Source organism: Aspergillus karnatakaensis (genome assembly GCF_047715665.1).
Source record: "Aspergillus karnatakaensis strain CBS 102800 unplaced genomic scaffold BJY04scaffold_44, whole genome shotgun sequence".
Lineage (NCBI taxonomy): Eukaryota > Fungi > Ascomycota > Eurotiomycetes > Eurotiales > Aspergillaceae > Aspergillus > Aspergillus karnatakaensis.
This window is the reverse complement of record NW_027395756.1, coordinates 291,200-308,703: the sequence shown is the minus strand read 5'-3', so window position 1 is coordinate 308,703 and position 17,504 is coordinate 291,200. Positions and strand designations below refer to the sequence as shown.

Below are 17,504 nucleotides of genomic sequence, written 5' to 3'. Positions count from 1 at the left end.
ATATATAGGGCACCGAAAGAGGAGGGGTGAGGAGACTTAAGGGGCGGACAACTGGGTGCGAAATAAAGAGCACAAAAATATAGTTGAACTACCTGTCTATAAGTCAGAAAGGACGAGGGAATGGGAAGAAGAAGAAAAAGAAGAAGTAAAGGAAGTATGTATAAATCAAAAAGAAAGGCAAAAAGAAGAGAGAGGCATCAGGGGAGAAGAATGAGATATGCGGCGGCAGGCAGGTGGTAACAGAGAAACGGAAGAAAGGGCAAGAACAGGTGACCACTAAAAGTAGAGCGGTGTATGGAGCAATAATGGATGGAGTCTTGAGAATCCTCACACTAACTAACCTTTGAAGTTTGAACCTTTATTTTAATTTTTTTTCTTCTTCCTCCCCGAGAAGAACGATATGGGAGGACCACAAACGATGAGTGGTGGACGGTTGATTGAGACGAATGGAAACCGTGATCCTGATCGACAGCGATTGCTGTGAAGGGAATCCTGGAGGGAAAGGGATTAGAGGGAAATTGGAAAGATGGAATAAATGGAAAATGGGGCCCGTTCTTCTCCAGGCCTATGACGTAGCCCTGCCCTTGAACAGTTGGAACCTCCTTCTTAGGTACGGAGTAGGTAGTGGTAACGTTCTGCGTCGAGGAGAACACCGGAGGCACAGGTGGAGAGCTGAAGAATACTTGATCAAATCAAGGCTGGAATGAGGCTTGAGGCTCGACACAATGCGGATTTGTACTCGGTGTAGCTGAGAGGATGGGAAGTCCAGAAGAAGAGCCCCCAGATGGTTAAGGATCGGAAGGGAAGTAGGATAGTCCGCGCAACCTCCTGCCACTGACCTCAGCACTTTGGAATTTCTGCGATTAGAAGCTTCGAGTCACTGTTTACGGGGAAAAGAGGTTTGTTTTTCTTAAAAGCGTCAGAGAGAGGGTGAAGATGAGTGATCTTCAGACCTCTTGTGGGAACCTCCCAAGAGTGGATAAGAATCAGGAGTGGCTTGAAGTGGTTTCTTTTACTTTTCTACAACCATCAGTGGAGTTATACACACGTCTTTCAGTGATCTTAGAGCTAAGCACAACTGATTACTGTAACTTTCACCTGTTCTCTTGCCATTGCTCCAATTCTCTGACTTTAAAAGGGTGGTTCCAGCGACCAAAAATAACCAAGTTTAGGGTGAGGTGGAAGATGATGAAAGCCATGACGTAGTGTCTTGGCATCTGCCTCATAAATGATCCTGAATTCTGTCATCTTGCGGATTTGCACTGGCAGGGCTGCATCAGTGCAAATATGTACTTATCATTAACCCCGAACGGCCTGATCCCACGTGCTGGTCATGGTCTGAACACAAGCAGTCCTCGAGTTTTTTTCTCGCGTAAATGAAAGATAATGATTGTTCTGGTTACCAACCATTCTATCTCCCTAGCAAGGACATTCAAGTACAGATCTCACGACTGTCCAATGTCGACGACCGTGACGATATTCGGCTCGACTAGTAGTGTATCGGACTGGTTAGTCTGAAGCATTTAAATCCCGAATCCCCACCACGGAGCAGGGAGCATAGTAGCATACCATGGTCAGCCAGCACAACAACAGGCGCCGTGCAGAGGGCAGATGGCAGAGTTCTGTATCTTCCGGGGTCCAGCCTCCCAAGTTCCAAGGTTATGAAGCTTTAAAGAGCCTCCTTGCACAGATAATGCCCTGAAACAACAGATCCTTGTCGTCATACCCCGGACATGCCTCGAGTTGCCGTCCAATGAACCTACCGAGATATATCTTGTTCCTTGATTCCGAGATCGCAATATTATCCGAGTTGAGTCTATCTTCCATCCTACGGAGCCAACTTCCTTGTTTCATTTGTAGTCTTCTTGTTTTATTTATGAGGACCAAGGAACTCCCAGATCTCCCAACCGCAGACACTTGCTTCAGTTGAATATGAAAATATCCTTGACATTATTATTGCTCTGATAGCGGTTCGTCTAGCCTGGGGCTTAGGGTCTAGACCATAGACACCCCCCGCCGATCACTCTTCTACGGCTTCTCGAAGCATGCAATCTTGTCATTTGAGTTGAATATGTTCCCCAAGTTTGACTTTCTCCATGGTTGATGGTTCAAATTGTCATGGAGTACTACTGTCTCGAGGTAGTGAAACTGAGCTCCAAACCCCGAACAAGCCCAAACAAAGGTGGGCCTGGGGCGGACACCGCCTATCTTTTTTTGTTGTGAGCCTATACATACATAGCCTGTCCACTCTACATGTACCTGGGTCGTACAGCACCGCTGGTCATTATCATAACAGGATGTGCCTGGTCTCAAGAAAATGGTAGAGTTTAAGCTCTCGAGCTGTAATACCTTGCAAGCTATGTGTGTACCGGAAATATATTTATCTAACGGGTTCCTGATTAGCCAAACAGAGGTAGGCTTCTGGCTTCGAGTTTGTAACTTACTCCGTACAATCTTTGAGCCTCTGTTGATGGATGAATCATGAATTACACATGCTGGTCTCATGCTGACCTGAGTCGTGACATTCTGACAAGGAGGCCTGCTGATCTCCCGCGCCCAGCCCGGAGATGACTAAGCCCAGCCTCAGTGAGGAAAGGCCCAGATGAATGATTCGTCTTGGGCTGAAAATTGTCCTCCAGCAGTCTCATCCTCGAACACCCAGAGTTGCCTGTTGGTCTGCATCACGTAATTACCCCCTGGTACGGTGAGTAGCTTCTCTCCCCAGCATTTTGTGCGTGTGTGGCCTCATGTATCGAAGCTAATCATGCGGATCTCCTGCAGACTGAAACGTGGGCCGTTTTTTGGTTCCTCGCACGGGCAAACCTCTCTCCTCCCTCCGTCCCCTCCGTCCTCTCCGTCCTTGGCGGCTGCTTTCGTCCGGATGACCCATCAGCTTGTTCGATCTTGACCTCTTTCTCGACGCTTTCTTGTGACCGACTTCCATCATTTGACTCCCCTATCCATGGCCGTATAAGTGAGGGGTGGTTGGATTAACGAGGATAGTTTGTGCACCCATTTGGCGGAGATGGACGATAGCCATATCCTTGGTGAGGACCTACCCCTCCCACCGGCGCGGCTTTTTCAAAGGCTTGCTCAACTTCCCGGATACTCGTGGGATCAATCCATTGAACCATTCCATTCAACATACAATCACTGGCATGTGTTCGGTCTTCGACATGCTCTGGATCCCGATATCTTTACTCCGCTTGCGACTTCGTCCGGACCGTCTAGCATAGCTCGCAGCTCACCACGCACCGAATCACGGCCCCCCTTTCGTCACCATTGGAGGAGCAGTTTGAGTGAGTCTAGCAGCGAATTATCACTGTCGCGGACAGACCCTGAGTCCATATGGATTCCGGTGGTAGCGCGAGTCTCGTCGCACGTCGTGAGACTGGAACGCGAGTTCTATATGATGAGATCAATCGTGCAGACTTCCGACCCCGACTGCAATCACACAATGCGCCCGATCGACCTTATCCGTCTCTCCTCCGACCCTGGCGATGCACACCCCCTTTTGGTGGCGATTTTTGAATCGCCCGGACAGAATATGTTGCGTGAATTAGTCGCTTTCGGACCGGCCTGGTTTGCAGCCGGTGGTAGGGGCTACGAGAGTGTGGACCCAAGTCCCGGAGAGCAGGTCTCTCTCTCGGTGTTTCTTGATTTTGCCATCGGCGCATGCGATTGCCTCGAGCTACTTCACTATGGACTAAAAACTGTCCATGGCGAAATACGTCCCGACGCCTTTCACTTCAACCGGGAGGCCGGGACCGTAAAACTGACAAACACCGGAAATGGAGCGAGGGCTTTTGACAACGTGCTCAGTGAGGGCTGGCTCTCCATATCGAGAGAACTAGGAGTCAAGAATAAGTTGCAGTTCATTGCACCTGAACAGACGGGGAGGATGCCGACAGAACCCGATAGTCGAACCGATATCTACGCCCTAGGGGTTCTATTCTGGACAATGTTGGTTGGTAAGCCCGCTTTCACTGGCTCAGATCCGGTCGAAGTCGTCCAGAATGTCCTAGGAAAGAAATTGCCGCCCGTCTCGGCAAAAAGGATGGATATTCCTGATGCGATTTCCGCAGTGATCCAGAAAATGACCCACAAGACGGTCAGTGAGAGGTACCATACTATATCCTCCGTCAAACGAGATCTAGCGCAGATTTGCCAGTTGCTTGGTGATGGTGATAGTGAAGCGCTGAAGGACTTTCAAGTTGCGCAGCGTGATGTATCGTCTTTCTTTACCCTTCCGTCGAAGATGTTTGGTCGCCAAGGGGAGTATGAGAAGGTTATAAATGTGGTCGAAAAGGTTTCTAGACGTCAGCAATCTGCTTACTCAAAAGCCACGACGCATTACTCAAGCCGGCTTGGGTCCAATACCTCACTATCGGATGGGCGCGTGGATAGTTTCGATCTCGCGTCAGTGTCAAGTGACTCGGGCTCTTTCCACCTGAACCATAGGGCTAATATAAATGGCGGCACCTCTAACTTGGGGCGGGCTTCTACCCATGAATCACTCCATAGTACCGAATCATCACTTTCTACCCCAAAGCCCACCTCGAGCAAAGCAAAGAGTCCGGTCGATTCTCGCTCGGTTTGGGATAATGTTGACCATGACACCCCTCCCTCTTCTGGTGTATTAAGTGCGCAGAGTCAAGAAAGCCCTCTTGTGCCCCTAGGCAGGCACAAAGCTTCTTACAAATTCCGTCGGCATGGAAAATGTGAAGTTATCGCCATCAGTGGCGCTGCTGGTATTGGCAAAACCGACTTGCTGAACCGTATTCAGCCAGCGATTCGAAAATTGGGTTACATCGGCATCGCCCGACTGGACCGAGCTAGAAGAGTGCCATTCGAGCCATTTGCGAAGATTCTTGCTAGTTTATTACGTCAAATATTCTCTGAGCGAGATGTTACGACCGACTATCATAATACTCTCCGCTGCGCTTTGAGACCGATGTGGGCGACACTGCATCGAGTCCTAGAACTGCCCGAGCAACTTATGTCACCAGGAACTACTGATAAACAAATTTCCCCCAAGTGCACGGCCGCTCAGCACATTCTTAAAGATTTCACAAGAGGCGAGCCATCGAAGCGCACTTCCCTTCCGCGTTTCAATCAAGGCCAGACATCTGTGGACTTCTTTCTCACTAATGCAGCTTCGACAAACATGAGACTAATGGAGACATTTTTGGAGATTCTGCGAATTCTCTCCCAATTCAAACTCATCTGCGTGTGTGTCGACGATTTACATTATGCCGATGACGAGACGATGGAATTAATTATGAACATCGTCAAAGCTAAGATCCCATGTGTTCTTATACTCACGAGTCGGAAATCGGAGCTTGAATCCGATGCGATAAAGTCGCTTTTTGAGAAAGACAATCCTGCGGTTACCAGGGTAATGCTCAGACCACTTTCGGAAGAAGAAGTGATGGGGATTGTGGCGGCCACAATGCATCAGCCTCCAAGCCCTGTGTTGACCCCCCTTGCAGCTGTCATTCTAGAGAAGAGTGTGGGAAACCCATTCTATGTGCGCATGATGCTCGAGACGTGCTACAGCAAAAATTGTATCTGGTATTCATGGCAAAACTCCTCTTGGGAATTTGATCTCGATCGGATTTTCACGGAGTTTGTGGCACCTAGGTATGGCGAAGGGTTGGGTATTGGATTCATCACAAGGCGCCTACAAGAGATCCCACCAGCGGCGCGTTCGATCCTAGTTTGGGGTGCCCTTTTAGGCAGTCCTTTCTCGTTCTCTTTGGTCCAGAAGCTCCTTACCAGCGAATTTCTCTATGCTAGTGAGGATGACGAGGCTGTGGATCTTACATGTCCGCAGAATGCCATTCTTATTAGACAGTCTGAGGCAGATATCGTCTGCGGGTTGCAACTTGCCGTACAATCGAACTTTATCATCCCTGGGAGCACTGATGATGAGTTCAGGTATGCACACACTTTTCATTCATATTGTATTATCTGCTGACAACCAAAACTAGGTTTGCCAATGATCGGCTGGCCCAGGCGGCTTCATCATTAACCGAGGGACGTAATGTTGAGAAGATGCATTTCATCATATCTCAAGCCATGAGGAAATACTATCACGATGGGCGTAGCCGCTACGCAATGGCGCGACATGTTGCCCTAGGCTATCGGATCATCAAGTCTAGAGTTGTTGAAAGGCTTGATTACAGGAAAATTCTCTGGGATGCAGCACAAACCGCCGCGCAGTCAGGGGCCCGGCCAACTGCGCTTTGGTATTATCGCCACTGCATTCTCTTCCTCCAAGATGACCCTTGGGATGACAATGGAATTGACGTTTATTACGATGAAACACTGCGCCTCCATATCGCTGCAGCAGAGATGGCATGGTCACAAGGCCATAATACGGAAGCGCTTGACCTACTCCAAAAGGTCTTTCAGCACGGCAACACGGCCGTTTGCAAATCACGGGCTTGGATAATAAAGGCCAAAATCTATGCCCAGTTGGGCGACCATCCTCGCTCGATGAACTCACTTCTTACATGCTTAGAGGAACTTGGTGTACATCTGCGAGAGCCAACAACCTACGAAGAGTGCGATGCCGCCTACAACAAACTCAAAGGCCACCTTGAACGAATCGACTCAGAAGAAATCGCTCGGAGCTGCATTAGCAAAGACATTAACACAATAACCATTGGATCGGTGATGTCGGATGCGATGTCAGTGACTTTTTGGGACGATGGCTTAACCTTTTATAGGATGGCCATTGAAATGATGAATCATCACCTTTATAAGGGAGGTTTTATTCAGATCTGTATTGGCTGCTCTCACCTTGCTATGATCGCCTTCAGCAGATTTCGTGATTTAGAACTCGGAGTGAAGCTTAGTGAGTTGGCCGTCAACCTGATTGAGCGATGTCCCGAACCGTGGACCCGGAGCCGTGGGTCTCTAGTCCATAATTACTATATCGGACATTTGCGAGGACCGCTGGCTTCTACACTTCCGGCTCTTGAGGCATCTGTTGAGGCGTCATTCTCTCTTGGGGATCCTCACATGACACTGATTACTATTTCTGCCATGGCTATGACCAGACTCTTCCTTGGCCACGATCTAGTTCAGGTTGAAACATTCTGCAACGAAACTCCGGAGGAGATTAGTGACTGGTCGCATGATACGCGTGGTGGTGCAAGTCTCATTGCTGTGAGGTAAGGGCAGGCCGGAAACCCAGGAAATTTAGAGACCGGCCGGCGACCTTTAAAAAGCGCAAAACTAACAATCATTACAGACAGGTCGCGCGGGCCCTGCAAGGGAAAACCCAGCACCAAGCAGCACATACAGTTTTCGACGATGAAAATCACAACACCGCTGAATACATGGACTTTCTCGAGAAGAGTGCTAGCAATGCTGATCGTCCCCGTGACATCTACCGCGCTCTGTCTATGATTCCTCTGTATCTGTATGGGCATCATGAGAAGGCTATTGAATTAGCAACAGAGATGACCGAGAGTATATCGAGACTGTGGTCAGCTCGGGTTTCGTACGTCGTTTATTTCTATTCAGCCCTTGCGCACTTGACGATGCACAATGACAATCCTACGAGAGGCTATCTCGACGGCAAACTGGAGACGGTGTTGAAGTACAAGGCCGAAATCGATTTTGTACGACATGTATGCGATGCGAATTATGGCATGTGGGCCATGATTCTTGAAGCGCTGATATATGAGGTTCGAGATAACCATACGTCTGCGCTTCAGGCGTTTGAGGTAAGCCGCTCCCTCACAGGGTCTTCCGATATATTGACATATCTGTGTCTCCAGGCCGCAATAGACCACTGTCAAGTTCATCAATACCCTGTGGAAGAAGCTCTTGCGCTTGAACTTTATGGTATGTGACCACACTTTGTTTTGTTTCCGTATAGTTGGCCCGTGATGCCGATTCCCAGTCCTTTCCCCGCTAACACTGTTTCCAGGAGAGTTCTTGGTCCGCCGTGGTGCGAAGAGAGCTGCGCGCTCTGTGATGCAGGATGCTATCGCCGCCTGGGCTGCGATTAGCGCTAGTGGCAAGGCTGCCCAGCTGACCGAAAAACATGAATGGTTATTGAAAACAGCTACTTCATGCCGAAGCGTCGATGCTGGCTGTCAGACAGTCGACTCTCTTCTGCCGCTCAACCAGGACGTTTCACAAGAACATATCGGAGTTTCTCAAACTTTGCAAGACGAAGATCGCAAACATCGCTGGTTGGAACAAAGCGGTACTACAACAGGCGAGCGCTCACTCGATATTTCTGGTGTTGGACTTGGTAAGGTCGCAATTATCTCATTGAGCTGCCTTTACTGACATCTGGCAGATATTATTGACTTATCAAGCATCTTAGAGTCTAGTCAAGTGATGTCGTCTGAACTTCAGATCGATAAACTCTTGACAAAGATGATTGAGATTGTACTTGAGTCGTGCAATCAATCCGACTTTGCAGTTATCGCAACCAATATTGATAACAACTTCACAATCACCGCTACTGGAGACATCGAGAACGGGCAAAGATCATTTGTGGATGGTTTGCCGTTTTCGGAAATGGAAGATAAGATGGCTCAACAGATCACCCATTACGTTGGACGTACTCGAGAAGAAGTACTCGTTCATGACGTCCTGGGAGATGAACGTTTCGCCAATGTGAGCGAAGCATATCAGACTCGCAACCCGTTAAGTAGGTCTGTGATTGCGTTGCCTATCATGCAAGGAGATCACCTTCTTGGAGTCATCCAAGTTGAGGGCAAACCCCACTCCTTTACCCAGCGAAACCTTGTCGTGCTTCATTTGTTGTGCAACCAGATTGGAATCTCATTGTCCAATGCGTTGCTATTCCGTGAGATTCGCAAGGTTGGAGCTACGAACGCATCAATGGTTGAGAGTCAAAAACGAGCACTTTCTCAAGCTCGAGATGCTGAGCAGAAGGCTAAGGTAGCGGAGGCAGAAGCCAAACATAACGTGAAGCTCAAGGAGGATGCCGCAAAGGCAAAGTCAATTTTTCTTGCCAACATTTCTCACGATTTGAGAACGCCAATGAATGGTGTCATCGGCCTTTCTGAGTTGCTCAAGGGAACGAAATTGGAACCCGAACAGGATGAATATGTTGAGTCCATCCGCGTCTGTGCCGATACCTTGCTCACTCTCATCAATGACATCCTGGATTTCTCTAAGCTCGAAGCCGGCAAGATGAAGATCTCTACGGTTCCTCTAAATATCAGAGAGACCATCTCAGAAGTTGTTCGGGCGCTCCGTTACACTCACCGAGATCGTGGACTGGAAACAATCGAAGACCTAGACCAGGTTCCGCCGGACCTTGTTGTGCTAGGCGACCCGGTTCGCCTACATCAAATATTCATGAATCTCCTCAGTAATAGCTACAAGTTCACGCCGAAGGGATCCGTGACGGTCTCGGCGAAGGTTACTCGAGAAGGCAAGGGTCGGGTTCGTCTTGAATGTTCAGTATCGGATACAGGTATTGGTATTCCCGACGAACAGAAACCACGGCTTTTCAGGCCTTTCTCGCAGGCGGATAGTTCTACCGCAAGATCATATGGTGGCAGCGGGCTTGGTCTGAGTATCTGCAAAGCTATCATCGAAGATGTCCTTGGCGGAGCAATCTGGCTCGACTCGACCCCTGGTGCTGGTACTACAGTAACGTTCCATTTGTCTTTCAACAAAGTCAAGGGCGAATCGGGCAAGATGTCCTGGTTGAAGAAAGTCAAAGACGACAAAGCCAGTCCTCGACCGATGCTGCGCGACCTGACAATAGTACCTCGCGACCAGATCCGGATCTGTATCGCCGAGGATAACCCCATCAATCAGAAAATCGCCGTCAGGTTCGTCTCTTCTCTTGGCCTGCAGTGCGAAGCATATAGCGACGGACAACAAGCGGTCGACGCACTCCGAAAGCGTTCCCAGGAGGGAAATCCGTTCCACGTGGTTTTGATGGACGTGCAAATGCCTATACTGGACGGATACAACGCGACTCGTGAAATTCGAAGGGACCCAGACCCCAATGTCAACGAGGTGCTTGTCATTGCCATGACAGCCAGTGCTATCGAAGGTGACCGGGAGAAATGTCTTGAAGCCGGCATGAACAACTATCTTCCAAAGCCTGTCCGATCGAACATTCTAAGCGATATGCTCGATAACTACCTCGCACCTGTGCCGACCTTTACAAGGACTCGAATGTCCGTACGCGGGCGAGGAAGTATCAGCGCGGAGTCAGGCAAATCAAGCAGTATCGCCTCATCCTTGCCCTCATCAGTCTCTTCGGGACCGTCAGCCCCTGAAGAGGACAAAAAATAAAGCCGTGAGGCTTCTATTCTTTTGCTACAATTTCGTTACAGCGCACGACTACCCAACTCTTGTTTTTTCTTCCTGAATATAGCGTGGGGTATATTTTCTTTGGATTTGGACTGTAGTGGGATAGACCGTCGATTTTATGGTTATTGGTTCACCTCATTTTATTTACTTCTTTGTACTCTTGATATCCACTGATGTTTGACCGAATCATGCATGCGTGTCTTTTTTTTTATCATGCCTTCTGTTCAATGGCATTTCTTTCTTTCTCTCCTGGTGCTTGATATATTGCATGAAGTTGTAGAGACTCTCTGTTCTTATATCTGTCCTATCTTACGCCACGACGAGTGAATGAAAAGCATGATTTGATGATTAACTCATGTAATATCTCCTCATGAGAGGACTTTACACTAACAGCCCTGTACCTCTCGATAGTGCTCCATCTGATATGGCACACAACTACACTAGCATGAGAATAAGCCACTATGATACAGTGAACCAGTCTAGACACCTACCTCCAAAGGTACCCAAGTATCGACTTTGCAGTGGCTGCATGGTACTTAGACACAATCACGGGGTGATGACGCGCCACCGTTTTCCAACGAAAACAGCCCACCTGCATTCCAACCCTGTCTGTTTCGTTCCGTAGCCCTGGGAAAGATCTTAGGCATCGATCCGGTACTCTAATCGACGGTTTTTAGACACTCTCACTGGTTCATCATGTCTCTTCTTGCCGTAAACCCCTGGATGCGCCCGCATATGCCGTCCGTCTGCATACTGGGAAAAAGGAAAGAAAAGGGGAGGGTCACCGGGAAGGATAACATGGCTGATTTAAAAATGGGCCAGGAGGGGGGATGTCTATGTAACCCGGGGACAAGGGCAGTGTCAAAACGTACCTTTAAGTGTAGGCTATAGAGTTACAAAACGAAGTATACCCGTTGAATGATTCCAACCACGGACACAGGCGTGACGGACAACGCAGGACCGGAGAGTTTGGGTTAGCTGCGGGCTCAGACGTCCACTTCCTCGCGTTTTCTGGGACGCTCCCATAGTATCTCGGTATGGCTGCCATCCGAATAGTATTTTCTAGGGCGGTGGCACCTTGACTGCCGCAACGGTGATGCAACAACGTACCCAGCGGCTACATGCAGGCCGTTCGGAAACCCACGAATGGGGGAATTAAGACGGGGGAGGCCCGAAAATGCGCCCTCCACTCACGCCCCAAGAGGCTGTTTTCACACGCGGAAAGTTCTGATACTGGGTGGGCACGTTCGTTTGAAACGGACGGCGGACGGAAAACGGTCGCCGAGTGTCGTCTTCCTTCGCCCTATTTCGTGTCTCGGGGAACTGGAAAGCGGGCTTTTCGGCCCTGTGTCGGGTCTATTTTGACTGTAGGAGTTAGCAATGCTCTCTCGGCCTTTCTCGGGCTTGGATTATCGCTGTGTGTAACAAACGCATCGCATGGCGATATGGCTCTCGGGCAGGTCTGCAGTTGCCTGTCAGATGTTTCGGCAGAGCTCATGTGCGTTTGTGCCTTGCTCAAGCTGCACAAAACACCGCAGCAAAAGGAGATCCGGAAAGGACCCTCTCAGGTGTCCTCCCAGACCCTGTTCCGCTCTTAGACGATATATTCTCACCGACTCGTCCCTTCGCCGGCAGATCCCAGAAATAGCGGGAGATGGGTACCCTAATCTCCAGACCGACTCAACGTTGCGCCGGAGCTGTCATGATGGTGTCACAGTTTGAAAACAAACGAGGCTGTCCCTACCCAGAGGACTGGTCAAGATAGTAGCCACACGACAATTGGCACAAACGGCTCGGAAACGGAGTGGCAGTCCAGCACATACGGTGAGGAAGTTGGATGGAAGCTGTGCGATTGCATCGGTTCGCCATCAGTTGCATTGGGCCTCGTCCTGGTATCACCCTGATTGCTCTCTCGAGAAATGGAAAGGGATATAAACCGAGCTTCCTCGAGCCTGAGAAGAAGAAGACACATTTACTTCTCCCTGAAATACCTCACCATTACATATCCTGTTCCATCTTCGGAGATAACGGTCACCTCTCAAGCAAGCCTCGACATCGCATAGAACCACCTTATCCACGGCACATATCAAGACAGAGAGCAAACCCCATCGTTGCTCTGAGCCCTAAAATCGACGCCTTCCGAGTTGCTCAAGTACCTAAACTATTCCCACCGAAAATGCCCTCCAAACCGTCCCACAAGGCTTCTCTCCCTGAGCCTCGCGGCCTCGTATACGACGAATCCGACATGGCCCTCTTCCACGCGAAGCTATCATACCACTCTACGATCGACAGCCGTTTAGCTTCGAGCGATAGTAATCTTGCGTCAATCTCTGAGCACCAAGCTCGAATCATCAAGCGTTGGGAAATGTTGAAACAAGTGGAGAAGGATATGACAGACAAAGGCAAGAGCCTGTCACCAGGGGAGAAGAAGCAATTGGCACAGTACGAATGGCGGTACAAGATGTTGGAGGAGCTTGCAACCAAGAGCAGCCGATGAGGAAGGAGCGGAGAAGGAAAAGAGCGGAGAGGTTGAGGCAGCTGCAAGCCACACGCAGGGGGGGATTTCATCGCACATCGCATCACTGGCGTTCAATTTTTAGATCTAGAATTAGCACCCCGACGAATTTCTTTCCTCCATCAAATCTTCCTTGCTTCGCTTATAGCTTCTCCTACCATAATCACCAATGCAGTGCCTCGATTGTTGTCAATTCCTCCCCGTCTGCTTTTCACTGTTGTCTGCGGTCCCTTGAGCTAGGTGCCCCGATGGTTACTCAGACAGGAAGATCCGAGTAACCTTGAATCGATTTTATGTAGACGTCACGATGTAACACTATGCCTGGTGACCACTGTAACCGAGGCGAGTGTCGAGTGGCATTCGTGTTGATCCTTTCCAACGCCCGATGTTGAAGTTCGGGCACGCGATATCTCTCAGTGCAGCTGGCCTCGGTTCTTGGCAACCAGACGAAACCTTGATACATTGCTTTGAAGCATATTCAGATGCCTCAATTGCGAATTATTCGGGAGGGTGCGGTTATCGGAGACCTCCGATGAGCAGAGAGGCATTGGGAGTAGTGGGGCAGCGAGGCAGCAGCGAGGGGATGCAGTTGTGATAAGGTAATTGAAACTTAAGAGACGAGTCGGAAGCGAGAATGAAATGAAGAACACGGATGGAAAAGAGGAGAGAGAGATGGAATGGATGGAATGGAATGAAGTTGAAGGGGAGATGAGGGGATGAGATCGAGTAATCCGAGCAGCTTATCGGAGGCCTGTGGATAACATCATTTCTCCAACTCCCCGCCTGAGCGCCTATACAAAACTTGCTTGCGCCCCTACTGGTGAGTGTTGTGTTTTGCTTTTTGTTATTCAACCTCTAAGTTAATAGGTCTTCAAGACAGAGCTCTACCACACATTCTATCACAGTTCCAGAGTAACTATACCTACCCACCATGGCAGCAGACAAGATTACCTTCGTCCCTGCAGAAGAGATCGACCGGGTCTTTGCTCACACGACCAACCTCGCTTCCTCGGCCCTCAACAGCCAGGTTCTTGCTACCTCCAACGACTACTTTGCCGCTGCCTCCAACCTTCTCACACCTACTCCCCCCATCAACCGTCCCGGCGTCTTCATTCACACAGGTGCCTGGTACGATGGATGGGAAACCCGCCGTCACAACCCCAACCCCTACGACTGGGTCGTGATCAAGCTCGGCGTCGCCAGCGGATCTATTCAAGGTGTTGAGGTTGACACAGGGTTCTTCGTCGGCAACTACGGCGAAAAGGCCGAACTCCAAGCGACATACGCACCCGGCGCATCAGACGCCGATATCGCAGACCCCAACTATAGCGGCTGGACAACTATTCTGCCTCCCCAAGAATGCGGGCCTTCCCAACGACGCGCCTGGAAACTCAACGACTACAATCCCTCTAACCCAACACCATACACCCATGTCCGACTCCTAATGTATCCTGACGGCGGCTTCGGTCGACTCCGTCTATACGGCCACGCCATTCCCCCAACCCTCGAATCCACATCACAAGACAAGGCAGAACTCCCCGATGAGGAACTCTCCTCAGCCCTTCTCGGCGGTCTTGCCCTCGGTGCCTCGGACCAGCACTACACCCCCTGCAGCAACCTTCTCCTCCCCGGGCGCGGTAAAGACATGGGCGACGGCTGGGAAACAGCCCGGTCCCGCGCCCCCGGCCACGTCGACTGGGCGATTGTCAAGCTCGGCCTCCCGGGATCCGTGTCCAAGGTTGTAGTCGATACCAAAGATTTCCGCGGAAACTTCCCCCGCGCCGTGCGAGTCCACGGTCTGGTCGCGGGATCTGTGGGGACCGATGAGGTCCCCGCCCACGACCACGCGGGGTGGGTGGAGCTGGTCCAGGGCGACAAGCCCTGCCAGGCAGACACAGAGCATGTCTTTGAGGGTGCGGATATCGTTGCTGGAGCTAAAACCTACACACATGCTAAGCTTACGCTGGTGCCGGATGGAGGCGCGAAGCGGTTCCGTGTTTTTGGAAAGAGGGATGCCTCTGTGGCTAAGTAGGTTGAGCAGCTTAGTGAGAAATGCGTAGGAATCCGACAGGATCTGTGAATAGGAAGGTTAAAATGCATATATTATCCTTGTTTCTCTCCCTCTCCCCCTCTTTCTCTTTCTTCTTTTCATGATAAGGACTAGGCTGCCTGATAATAGTTTTCGAGACCGCGTCAACCTCCTGCCCAGCCTAAAAAATGCAGTAATCCTATCTACCGGTCACCCCAAGAGGCCTGCTCAGGAAAGAACATAATTCTTGGGACCGAGTTACTCAGCCGGGCCCCTCAAGCTTCCTTCCCTAAGATATTGTTGATCACCCACCGTTAGCACTACTAGTTGTGTACTACACACCTAAGGTAGTGGTGTATTCTGTACACTCAGGTACCTAACAATTCAATATGACAACCATGGCATGCATGCTCTTGCAGATACCGAAGTGTCTAGGTACAATTGAGCATACCTACTTGGGCGTTCGGCAAGGTTGACTATGGGATAGTCGATCCAGATTATATTATCAAAGAGCCGTCAAGACTTATACTCCTGAGTTGAATTCCTGCAACCGTAACCATCATTTGAGACGATGCAAGTACATGGATGTCGTCACGCGCATACGTAAGCATCAGCGCTCAAGCCCTATCCTCATCCTCTCGATTAGCCCGCGCCATCTCCTTCTTCGCTTTGTAGATATCCATCGACATCTTCACTGGCGCCACCCCTGGTGTCTCGAATACTGCATCAATCTCCTCAAGTGAGAGTCCGCTCGTCTCCGGGAACACAAAGTAACTCAACACCAGCTGGACAGTGTTGTACACGATGTAGACCACCCAGATTTTATAACCGATCTTTCCAATGCCAACGCTTATACCGTATGTTTGCACAGCTCCTGCTCCGCCTTGGATAAGGCCATACAGAGCCATTCCCTTTGCGCGGAGAGGCAAGGAGAGAATTTCTATAGGGTAGAGATTGTGCATCGTGGCGATGAAGATGGCGCTGCAGGTTTGGTATAGGTAGATCCACAGAATCGTGAGAGCGGCGGCGGCTTTTGAGCCGCCGACGTCGTATTGCCAGGATGTTATGGTTGTTGTGGTCTGGAAGAGGATCATGGTTGCTAGACCGATGAAGATCATGGTACGACGCCGGATACGGTCGATGATTAGGGCGCCAACGGCAGTGAAAACGAAATAGGTTGCCGTTGTGCCCAGCTGAATGCCGAGCTGTTCCATTGAGCCGTCGATGCCGATTGTCTCGAGAGCGGGAACCATCTATTTTGTTATCCTGTTAGGGCTGCGAAGGAGGTAGGTGGTCACAACGAGGACTTACGTAGTAGGTAATGATGCCGCCGCCATTCCATTGCTGGAAAACGGAGTACAGCACGAGCACGAGAAGGCGATACCTCACGGTGCGGGTCAAGAAGACCGAGTAATCCCAGAACTTTTGGTGCTTGATTTGGCGGTCGTTCTCGATGGAGGCTTCCATTTGGGAGGTAACGATGTTGACGATGGGCTGGTCAAGGTCGCCGCTGGTAGTGTGGTACTTTGCGATGACTCGCCGGGCTGCATCCCGCTTGCCTCGCATGATATAATAACGTGGAGATTCGGGGCAAAGGGTAAACATGCCTAGGCAGACGATGACGGGGAATACCATGTTAAGGTATAGAGGGAGACGCCATTGAATGTCGCCCTCTAGCTTCGTGAAACCAATCATTGCAGATGTCATGCTCAAACTGCCAATCTGGAAGCAGGCTCCAAATATACCGACAAGAAGACCACGTAGATGGACAGGTGAGATCTCGCCCATATATTGCGAGCTAGAAAGCAAGGCAGATCCGAAGCCCATGAAGAACCTGCCAGCCATGAACACCTTTAGGTTAGGTGCCGTGGCCTGCATGATAGACGCAGCGATGATGAAGATGTTACCGATGAAGTTGACAGCGCGGCGCCCAATAACATCTGAAAGAGCGAGAAACGGCGCACCACACACGTTGCCTATATTCATCAGAGCATTGATCAGGCCTAAAGAATGTCCAGAACTTTGCAGCCCAAAGAAGTCGTGCCATGAATCAAAGGCGTTAATGCCGCTGATGACAGCCCAGTCAATTCCGTAGCCAGCTTGATTACAGCCTTGAACGAACAGAATGAGGCAGATGCGAACTCCTGTCCAGCTATACATGTTCAGAGACTGCTGGGATATCTTCCAGACGTCATCCTCGGTCAAACTGGCAAGGACTGCTTCTTCCACATGATCAGCACTCTTAGAAGGAAGGTGCTCCTCCACGGTATGCTCAGTCGTCTCTTTCGTCATGGCGAATGGGTTGTGTGAAGAACAAGCAGTGTGGTTGTGTTTTTCCCGATAGAAGCCGCGGGCAGCGGAATGCAAGACGTTGAAGGGGCTGGGCGGAATGTTATATATCGGGCGTATCTAGTGGACCTCCATTGGAAAGCAGTCGGCCATACCTCCTTTTCCTGCAAGTAGTGGCGTGGAAAGGCTGTTTGGCCGCTTTGGCGGACCCCCTCAAAGGCGGCATATAGATATCTCCGCCATGTGCTAGGGGCCTAGGTAGTAGGGCAAGACATTAGCCGGGGAAAGAGCAACTAGATTTCCCCAGACCCCGAGCCCCACTCGAAACTAGCTTGATCAGGT

General features: G+C 50.2%; 6 protein-coding genes across 6 annotated transcripts; 4 read left to right on the top strand and 2 right to left on the bottom strand.

The window, feature by feature from the left end:
* Positions 1-1,865: 1,865 nt before the first annotated feature.
* Positions 1,866-2,605, bottom strand: BJY04DRAFT_109744 (uncharacterized protein). Its single transcript, XM_073708113.1, has one exon. The coding sequence runs from the start codon at positions 2,503-2,505 to the stop codon at positions 2,029-2,031; it is 477 nt and encodes a 158-aa protein (XP_073568518.1). The 5' UTR covers positions 2,506-2,605; the 3' UTR covers positions 1,866-2,028.
* Positions 2,606-2,638: 33 nt separating this feature from the next.
* BJY04DRAFT_195444 (putative sensor histidine kinase/response regulator) lies at positions 2,639-10,643 on the top strand. Its single transcript, XM_073712217.1, has 7 exons — positions 2,639-2,704; positions 2,782-5,940; positions 5,994-7,181; positions 7,262-7,739; positions 7,794-7,860; positions 7,946-8,275; positions 8,324-10,643. The coding sequence occupies exons 2-7, from the start codon at positions 3,026-3,028 to the stop codon at positions 10,309-10,311; spliced, it is 6,966 nt and encodes a 2,321-aa protein (XP_073568517.1). The 5' UTR covers positions 2,639-2,704; positions 2,782-3,025; the 3' UTR covers positions 10,312-10,643.
* A 559-nt stretch (positions 10,644-11,202) lies between these two features.
* On the top strand, positions 11,203-12,047 carry BJY04DRAFT_109668 (uncharacterized protein). Its single transcript, XM_073708112.1, has one exon. The coding sequence runs from the start codon at positions 11,451-11,453 to the stop codon at positions 11,925-11,927; it is 477 nt and encodes a 158-aa protein (XP_073568516.1). The 5' UTR covers positions 11,203-11,450; the 3' UTR covers positions 11,928-12,047.
* A 458-nt stretch (positions 12,048-12,505) lies between these two features.
* On the top strand, positions 12,506-12,826 carry BJY04DRAFT_209179 (uncharacterized protein; the record flags this gene model as incomplete). The annotated part of the gene is made up of 1 exon (XM_073714088.1): positions 12,506-12,826. The coding sequence occupies one exon, from the start codon at positions 12,506-12,508 to the stop codon at positions 12,824-12,826; it is 321 nt and encodes a 106-aa protein (XP_073568515.1).
* Positions 12,827-13,661: 835 nt separating this feature from the next.
* On the top strand, positions 13,662-14,966 carry BJY04DRAFT_229723 (allantoicase). Its single transcript, XM_073719125.1, has one exon. The coding sequence runs from the start codon at positions 13,776-13,778 to the stop codon at positions 14,874-14,876; it is 1,101 nt and encodes a 366-aa protein (XP_073568514.1). The 5' UTR covers positions 13,662-13,775; the 3' UTR covers positions 14,877-14,966.
* Positions 14,967-15,352: 386 nt separating this feature from the next.
* Positions 15,353-17,471, bottom strand: BJY04DRAFT_195437 (putative MFS sugar transporter protein). The gene is made up of 2 exons (XM_073712216.1): positions 16,185-17,471; positions 15,353-16,126 (listed from the first exon to the last, which is right to left on the bottom strand). The coding sequence occupies exons 1-2, from the start codon at positions 17,163-17,165 to the stop codon at positions 15,491-15,493; spliced, it is 1,617 nt and encodes a 538-aa protein (XP_073568513.1). The 5' UTR covers positions 17,166-17,471; the 3' UTR covers positions 15,353-15,490.
* Between the last annotated feature and the right edge of the window lie 33 nt (positions 17,472-17,504).